The sequence below is a fragment of the Pholis gunnellus genome (assembly GCF_910591455.1).
Source record: "Pholis gunnellus genome assembly, chromosome: 1".
Taxonomy (NCBI): Eukaryota; Metazoa; Chordata; class Actinopteri; order Perciformes; family Pholidae; genus Pholis; species Pholis gunnellus.
Window position 1 is genome coordinate 7,173,840 of NC_136528.1, and position 9,415 is coordinate 7,183,254.

Consider the following 9,415-nt stretch of genomic DNA (forward strand, 5'->3'; position numbering starts at 1 on the left):
AGACAGTGGAGATCAGCAACTGTCAAAGCTGTAATAAAGTCAAACGCTGTTCCACATCCACATTACAAAGGAACTCAAAGCGACACAAATAGTCTCAAATGTGTATAAAACAACTGTAATATTGTGTTTTAAAAAATATACAGCATTAACAAAAGAAAAGAAAAACGGCATGTGGTGACAGCTATCACAGAATATTTTCAATTGTTTCACTTTTCATGTCATTCTTACCTGATGAGACCTTGTTGTTCTAAAACGTCTCAGCAGATTTTGGCACAATCCTTCCTGCATTGGAGGGAAATGTTATGTGGAATATGTTTCTGGTTTTCGAATCCTGTCAAATCTATTTGTAATGTATATTTTACATTAAATGCATTTCAAGCCTCATTGTGTTTCTTTTTTTAAATGGGTGTTCCCAAAATGCTATTGGTATCGTCTTGCAAATGCACTTGAAATACATTCAAATACACTGTATGGAAGTGGCCATCTTTTCCCCTGTATGGATTTTCAAGCGCACACTTTATTGAAACACCTTTGCTCTCCATATGGGACCTTTTTATTGGGTTATTTTTGCAGTGAGGTCACTGTCTGACCCGAGCGAACAGTTCCCGCATCCACGGCGAATCCTCATAGAGGCGAGGGTCACCCAGGTACTCTGACGTCCTCTTGTACAAGTAGTAGTACAACACAGAGGCTGTGGACAGAAACATATGTGAGGAGCTTTTTATCACACAAACGAATACAGAGAAAATACACTTTCAGTCCGTTCCAAGGTGCTCTGAGTGATGTTAGTTTATGACAGGTGCTGACAGAATATATTTTCTGCAAACAAATGGACGGTGCTTTCAATACGCAGTCAGCAGCACAACTAATGCGAAGACAACTGAAGTGTATCATTTCGCTTGAATCTCTAATAACCCAATTCAGTTGTTCTGTGGGGAAATGAAGAACTAATCAGGCATTACTTATATTTCTGCAAACTCTCGTCATGTTCTTTCAGAATTCATGTCATCAACTTTCAGTATTGTCAAGAAAATCAACTTGCTTCAGTTGGAAGAGTCCGTCACACTGAATCCCATGTTACAGAGACACAGGTTCTGTGTGTAAATACATATATTAGTGTCCCTTTTTTAGTTTGTATAGTTCATCAGCCATTTCCAAGAGAGTGGCTCCGGTGTTCTGGCTTTGGACAAAGATTGAGGTCACTTGAGAGACATTATGTGATTGTTTGAAGACAGAGAAATAAGGAAATCCCCTCCAGCATTTACAGCTGCAGCTCAGCCCAGCGGAGTTTATACTGCGTCTTCAGGAAGGTTCATAATGAAAGAGATGTTGTGACAGTGAATCACACGCTGAGTAACCGTCTGGGTGGGTCTTAAGTAGCAGACAACACAGAGAGACAAATAAAACATTCTCAAACTTAATACGGGATCAGAGAAGAACAACAGCTCGACAATAAATCCTGTTATCCACTTATGAGCTTATACGTGTATGAAAATCACACCCGCATGGTGATGTGAGCGTGCTGGTAGAGAGGAGAGACTAACTCACTCTAAGCTGTCTGCCAGTGACCCTCTTCAGTGGTAATCACACTGAAATTCAGCGGCTCAGAGGTCTGAGAGCAGGTTACAGAAACACAAATTCACTCTCACGGAAAACGCTCCATGTTGAAACGAGTCAGCATCTTTGTACTTCTGCTCAATGTTTTATTTTGAATGTGTTTTTGGTTAGATGCCTGAAATAAGTTCTGTGGTTAACAGAAGCGTAACCGATTTTTACGTTTTGTTCTACGACATTCCCCTCTCGGGAATTGTGAAGCTTTAACGTGTCTTAAAAAAAGGCGGTTGCTATCAAGTGGCTGCAAAACGTCATCACGTCTACTAGTCCGCCTTCACGGCCTCGTTGTCTTTGTGCTGGCGCTCACGTGACCGTTGTGTAGTTCGTTTCAAATATCATTAAAGTGGTTTTCAATTGTGAAGATTATCTCGCTGAACAAAGTGTGTAAGCATCATAAACGTTTGTTAGCGCTTATTCTCTGCAGTAATCATTTTGTCGAGGGAACCAGTGAGACGCTAACTTCCGGGGTTAAACTACAGAAATACGTCTTCCCTGCTGCACTTTGATGAGTAATTTCTCACTCAACGACTAACTCCTGTAAACTATGTGTCAAATCTAAAATATAATTGATGTCAATAGTACCGCTTCTCTTGTTTCATTTAAGAATATACAGTGATGACCCTCTTTGTTCTTTGTTTTTGACATCCTTAAACAAAGCTCTATCCACAGCAGTAGACACTCAAAATAAATTGCATTCGGTTGGCATTAAAAATGATTTAAATGTAGTAAAATGTTCATCTTACCGACTCTTTGGAACACAAACAGCACCTGAAGGCCGTCTGTCCAAATAAACCTGTTGGTATTCAGCCAACGTAGATTCTGGAAAGATTATACAGAAAACATTGACGGTCATTTTGATGATGCATCTTTTCATGAAAAAGATTTTATAAATGGAGGCAAAAGACTGCAAATTCCAATTCACTCACTAATATTAAACAGATTTTGCTGCCATAGCTAGAAATGGCAAATCAAACATTTCACTGTGTGCATATTTATTTAGAATTTCATGAACATTTTAGGATTTTGCCCCCTCAAAGCCCTAATGAATGTTACTTTGTTTATTATTATTATATGAAAGCCATGCTTGACACTTCAATAGAACCTGTCTGGTTGTTATATTATATATATATACTGTATATATATATATATCATGGTCAAAAGAGCGGCTATAAAACGATGGATAAACACTTTTCATTTCCTATAAATTCTTCTTTATTTTGTCTGCTTACTCTTCCTCCCTTCTGTATTAGTAGACTTGTTTTATTGAAGAATAGCCACCAACAAAGCTCCACCTAATTTGGTGATAAACACATTTATTTTAATATTTAATTGAAATTCTTTTGTAATTTAAAAGCTTTTTTTTGAAGCAGCAAAATCAGATAATGGTGGGAAAGCTGCACTGCTTTCCAAATGACACACTTTTGCTCTTCACTTCTAGTAGATACTGCAGCTGCCTTTACAAAGTACATACTATGCAACTGAGACCCCCTTGCTCATCTATAGCTACTCGCAGAGCATTGTGGGTCAGAATAGCCAGAAAGGCATGCTGGCTTGCATACTGTAAAATGCGACTGGATGTAGTACAAGATCCTTTTGCCAGACTGCATTTGGCATACTATGTATTTGGGACAAACTAAATATGTTTCTGACATGCTAAGTAGTTCGGTTCGAGACCTATGTTTGATAAATTGTGCCCACATTCTGTCCACACGTCACTGAGATCCGAACTCTGGCCAACCTCGGTATATGTGGTCCGGCTGATCGGATCCCTATTTGTGCTGACACTTTAAATCTACAGCTGTCATTTAACCTCCTCCAAAAAACAACTTCCATCATTTGAAACGGGTCCTAACCTGTACAAAGACTACATTTATATGTGTGTGTGTGAAATACAGACTGTGCAAGTTCTGAAATTCGTTCTGCCAATTACACCATAACAGAGAGAGCGCAACATTACAAAATGTGTAACTGTCATAGTCCATATTGACATGTGGTTAGCAGAGCTGAGATTGAAGTCTGGCTTTCTTTTTAGAATTCAATCTTGCTTTCCATTGTTAACGAGAAACAGACCTGTTTTCCTCTCTGTATTGGACGACGGGGTTGTTATTTATGAGCGGCCAGTTCCACTCTCAAACCTTTAGATGCAGTAAATCACTCCGCCTTAAGATTCATCAGTGTGGATTGTTACAGGACACACACACACACACACACACACACACACACACACACACACACACACACACACACACACACACACACACACACACACACACACACACACACACACAACACTGCCTACTTTACCAAAATACCCACTTGCCTGCTCTTTCAGTGAGCAGCATTTGTAACTATTAATTTAAGTTTAACTCGTATTTCTTTTAATCATTTGTTCTTTGAATTGATAAAGCCATGTATTCTTATATCATTTCTATATTACTTTAGTTGTCTCTCCACTATTGACAATAAGAATCCTCCCTGCATGTGTTTTCCAAGGTTTCAAATAAAATAAATGAAATGAACAATGCAAGCAAGAGTCGATCTCGAAGCGTACAGACTTGACAGTTAACGTGTCCCGGCGTGAGCGAAATGACAAAGGTTGCGTTGACAAAGACTGAGTGTAACCCACGAGCCTTGGATCTTAATCTATCTCTGCCCATTTGTGCACAAACAGCTCGTACCATAAGCCAGGAGTGGAGTATGATACTGAAGGTCAGATAGAGAGCAGAGAGCATTAGCGCAGCTCTAAACCGCTCCAGCAATATGGCGACCAGGCCAATCTGGAACACGTAGGTGTTAAACAGCATCAACAGAATGATGATCAGGTTGAACAGGATGCCAATGTCCTGGATTCTGTTGAGGAAGAGCATACAGGAAAAAAAAGAAAAGACAAGAGAGAGGGAGGATGTGAGACCAGAGGAAAGAAAAGGGACCGGATAAGAAAGATTACTGTCTTTGTACAACGCTGATTCAAATCATTCCAGCATCTCAAACGACTCAGTTTAGACGACTAAACTGAACTATCTTTAGCTTATTTTCCCCCACCGGAGCCAGAGATTATGTTTGGCTGATAAATCAGTGAGGAACTTACATGAAAAGTACCAGCTGGACAGCCGGTTCCTGCCTCAGCAGCTCGCTGAAGGAGTTGACGAACAGGTCAAAGGAGAGCAGGCTGAGCTGAATCAGCAACACCAGAGAGTAGTTGCTCGTTTGGAGCGTCTCCGTCCCGAAGGCTGGGCGCCCGGGCGGACTGTGGTGGTTCCACGCCGGATCCAAGGCTGCACTGCACTCGCACACACGCTACATAGAAACATCAATCCACTCACGACAGCCCTGACCGTTTGGGGGTCTCAGCGAGGCCTTCAAGTGGCTCCACACTTGATATAACAGTAGGGCTCCATTTGCTGTTTGGTAAAAAAAGAGTCCTGTTTACTTGGGAAGAACTGAAGTCCTTTCAGAGTCGGGTGTTGTGATGAGCTGCGTGGAACTCACCCATGTCAACATGTCAGAGGTGTTGATTTTTACAGCTCCAATATGAACAGATTCAAGCTGTTCAGTCTATGGTGTTCCCAGGTTTCCTTGAACCGTCATATTTAAAACTGGTGAAACATCAGCACCCGAGTAAATCCAGCAGAGGCTCTGTGGAAAGAGACGAGACAGACACGTTAGTATTCTGATGAAAACCAGTGAAACTCATTGTGTTGCAGATTTACATTCGCTTAAAGCAGAGACTTGGGGGAAAAAAAACGATATTATATTTCCTACCAAACATAACCAGACACATTATCATAAATTAGGTGTTGGATTCCCTTTCAAATCAATGCTGACGGACGATCAGCGCGGCGGCCATTTTTATGTGTACCATTGCCATTGCTTTATAGCACCTTAAAACAGAGTTTACAAAGTGCTTTGACAGACAAAGCAGCAAAAGCAAGACAATAATAACAACAACAACAACAGAAAGCTCAGTGAGACAGTCGATACGATAAAAATAAACTAAGAAATAAAAAAAAACATTTAAAAATAAAAAACCTGAGGATCTTAGGCTGTGAGCTGGTTCATAGGGGGTCAACAGCTCCTCTATATGTTTGGGCCAAACCCATACGTGCTTTAAAAGTGATCAGTGAAATCTTAAAATTGTAGCCATGCTAATTTTCTGTAAACAGTGTAGCATTAAAGCATGGTGGAATTATCAAGCTAGCTGGCCAACTAGTGGACAGCTGGCTAGTTAGCTAGCTTGCTAACTACAACATGTTTTGGTGCTACACTGGTTACAGAAAATGAGTCAAATAGGCCTCCATCTCACTCCCCGCCACTCTGGAGGACAAGCCATGAGCTCACTAGCCAGCCATCCGTCTCCGGAGCTGCATCCACTCTCTTCCAAGGCGAGCTGCGACAACACTTTACAGTCACACTGCAACAATTTTCTTTTGCACCACTCAAATGATGATCTCGTCAAAGGGACAAGATTTTGGTATCAGATGTGCTCTGGATTCCGTTTGTAGTCCAAGTAGTATTGACAAATCTCATTCGAACAGGCTTTGGTTTAATGCAGGTGAACAGCACGAGTGGAGAGCAAAAGAGACGTAATTGATGATGACGATGATTCAGCTTTTTCAGTGATTTAAAATCTGTTTCTAAACTGGCTACTCGTCTCTCAGCTCCAACCCCAGTCTTGCATCTCAAGCTGCTCTCAAATTGAAGAGTAAACAACGAGCAGCGCACTGAAAAGGAAATCTTGGTTACACCACAAACACCAGAAATAAAGGCCTGTCGTCATCAAACCTCTAGATCAGTCCAATGACCACAGAAAACAAAATAACAAAAATAAGTTTGAAGAACTCAACAGCAATGTCTCTTTCCAGAAATCATGACTCAAGATAATCCACCAACCTTGTTGTGAGTTTACAACAAGGTCGCCGTATAGTCCCATTATACTGCAGAGAAGTCGATACCTCCAGACAGCTCACATCAAAACAAATCAAGATTGATGAAGAGCACCACAGGAAAGACCTATTTTAGATTTTTCGGTGAACCGTCCCTTTAACCAGAAAGGTCCCATTGACATCTCTCCTACCAGGGAGCCCTGGTCACGATGGGCAGCGAGTACAAAGTTGTGTAAACAAGTGCAAACTTACCAAAAGACAACAACAGTAGCATAATATACAGGACCTGTGAGTAACGTGTTACCTGTGAGTAACCTGTTACCTTTGACTCACAGGTAACAGGTTACGTATACAGGTAACAGGTTACTCAAAGCCTTTGAGTAACCTGTTACCTGTATACGTAACCTGTTACCTGAGAGTAACCTAGACCTTTGAGTAACCTGGACCTGTGAGTAACCTGGACCAGTGAGTAACCTGGACCTTTGAGTAACCTGTTCTGGGGAGTAACCTAGACCTGTGAGTAACCTAGACCTGTGAGTAACCTGGACCAGTGAGTAACCTGGACCAGTGAGTAACCTAGACCTGTGAGTAACCTGGTACCTTTAAGTAACCTGGACCAGTGAGTAACCTGGACCAGTGAGTAACCTGGACCAGTGAGTAACCTGGACTGCGCTCAGGGTTTATTGCATGTTGAAGACTGAATACACTTCACAAAGTGTTGATACAGGCAGAGTATAAGGAGAGGCTGTACCTGCTAAATGATTGATCATTTTAGATGTATCTTCTCACCTCTAGTGGCATCTTTCCATGCAGACAGTTCAGGTTTTTATCTGAGACTTCAGCCTCTCCATTGCTGTCATTAGTTTTTTTTTTACTACTTTCCACAAATATAAATAGTCACTCTAAAAACAGTGTTTTTAAGTGTTTAAGAGACCGGGATTCTGTAAAGAAAAGTCATGTTGAATCTTTTTCAATGTTATTGAATGTTGAAAATGAAACTCCGTTCATCCCCATAGTATTGGCTTGGATCTGAACCTCTTAATTATTTCGGCGACAGGTAGCTAAATGGAGAGCAGGGCCGTCCTTCAATCAGAGAACTGGCGGTTCGATCCCCAGCTCCGCTAGTCGCATGTCGATGTGTCCTTGAGCAAGACACTTAACCCCAAAATTGCTCCCGTAGCTGTGCCTATGGTGTGATAGAATCTGAATTGTAAGTCGCTTTGGATAGTCTGTTAAATGACTGTAATGTTAATTCAAAACCTCGACAAACCAAAACTATCTGCACGACTCGATGCCAATCGAGGCAAGTCAGAGTTTTGCAAATTTCCAGATGAAGCTCGTCGCGTTTCAAACCGTCAAAACAAGCCCCAACTCTGATTAAGATTACTTTAAATTACAGCTAACACTACATCAAAACATTGAACATTAGATTAAATTACAGCTGTGTACTACACCAGGACATTTAAACATTAAATTACAGTTTACCGTGAAGTAGAAAGGCAGCTTCTCTCTCAAATGATATATCTTCTCCCTTGAGAATTTCCCAGACATACAGAAAAGGAACAAATCCTGAGGTGTTCCTTCAGTTTACTTCTCATCCATTTCATTAAAAAAAAAGACAATCGTACAGAAGAATTAAGAAGAAGACAGGTCCTCCTTCCACTGCTGCTGTTGCCACTTGGAGTATTAGTTCATGGGTACTGTAAATCTTTGCCCTGGCTACATCACTATCCAACATGGCTCCTTCTCACTGTCACCAGGTGGATCCTCTTATGATCCCCGTATTTATAGCTTGGCAGGGCCATGGAAGGTGTGACGAAGATTAGGACTACGTCTGAAGACCGGCATGTCGACCAAAGGACTACTTATTTATAGAAGCTGTCCCACTGAGATTGTGGGTTAGCAGAACTACCAGCTCCTGGACAACCAGTGCATATAAACCAAGAGAAAATAGTTCTGCTGCTGACTTACATAAGCTTTACATAAGCAATTAGGGATTAAGTGACATACGTTTTAAAGGGGAAACGTCTTGTTCTGGTTTAAGAGTGCTATGGATACACACAGAGACAAAGTCATCAATTTCTGCTCCTTCTTCTACTCAGAGAAGAGTGGTGGTTTCATTTCAAAGGCTTTCGTTGTTGTTCACATGCTCCCGTCTTTTAGTCCATAGTGCCATTTAATCTTCTTAGAAAACTCCCAAACAGCTTGTTGCTTTACACAGAAGTGATACGTCCTTTAACTATTTCAGAATATCAGCTACTACCATCAAACTGCTGCAGAAACAACAAGAGTGTGCGTACCTGTTTGAGGCTGGAGTAGCATCGGTCTAAATGATGCAGGCAGTCACAAACAACTCAAGACTGACAGCTTGTGTCTTTAGTAACAGGGTTTATCCCCCCCACCACCACACACACACGCACACACGCACGCACGCACACACACACACACACACACACGCATGCGCACACACACGCACACACACACACACACACACACATACATCTCTAGTAGGCGGGCACAAGATTTTTGTCATGACATTGTGGTGAGTTTGTTTACATTCACCTTGACAACAGCATGGCTGTGACTAAATGTAATATTAAAAGATAATTATTCATAACTGATTTTATTTGTTGCACATGTACTATTTTACTACATCGTGTTTTACCTCATGAGTTCTGGATCTTATTTGTGAAGCCTATACTCCTGTTACCCTAACATTCTGAGATGCTTTTGTTTCTGCTTGAAAAAACAGAATAAATGCCCAAAAGAAATAATGTTGTGAACATTTTTATTGATTTATTGATTTTGATTCTCCGTGGACTGACATTTATTACAAAGGACAACAGGTCAAGGCTGTATACGTATGAGCAGATGATAACGTGTTATTAATGGATGCTGGCTGAGCTTTTACAGTCGCA

General features: G+C 41.1%; 1 protein-coding gene across 2 annotated transcripts; it reads right to left on the reverse strand.

Annotated features, from left to right (window-relative positions):
• Nucleotides 1-11: 11 nt before the first annotated feature.
• On the reverse strand, nt 12-8,855 carry LOC306707804 (transmembrane protein 138-like). 2 transcript variants are annotated; one of them, XM_079175422.1, is made up of 6 exons: nt 8,798-8,855; nt 5,104-5,250; nt 4,703-5,015; nt 4,293-4,464; nt 2,358-2,433; nt 12-691 (listed from the first exon to the last, which is right to left on the reverse strand). In XM_079175422.1, the coding sequence occupies exons 4-6, from the start codon at nt 4,416-4,418 to the stop codon at nt 579-581; spliced, it is 315 nt and encodes a 104-aa protein (XP_079031548.1). In that variant the 5' UTR covers nt 4,419-4,464; nt 4,703-5,015; nt 5,104-5,250; nt 8,798-8,855; the 3' UTR covers nt 12-578. The 2 variants fall into 2 exon arrangements, with proteins under 2 accessions (XP_079031548.1, XP_079031547.1); XM_079175421.1 differs by lacking the exon at nt 8,798-8,855 and adding an exon at nt 7,983-8,183.
• Between the last annotated feature and the right edge of the window lie 560 nt (nt 8,856-9,415).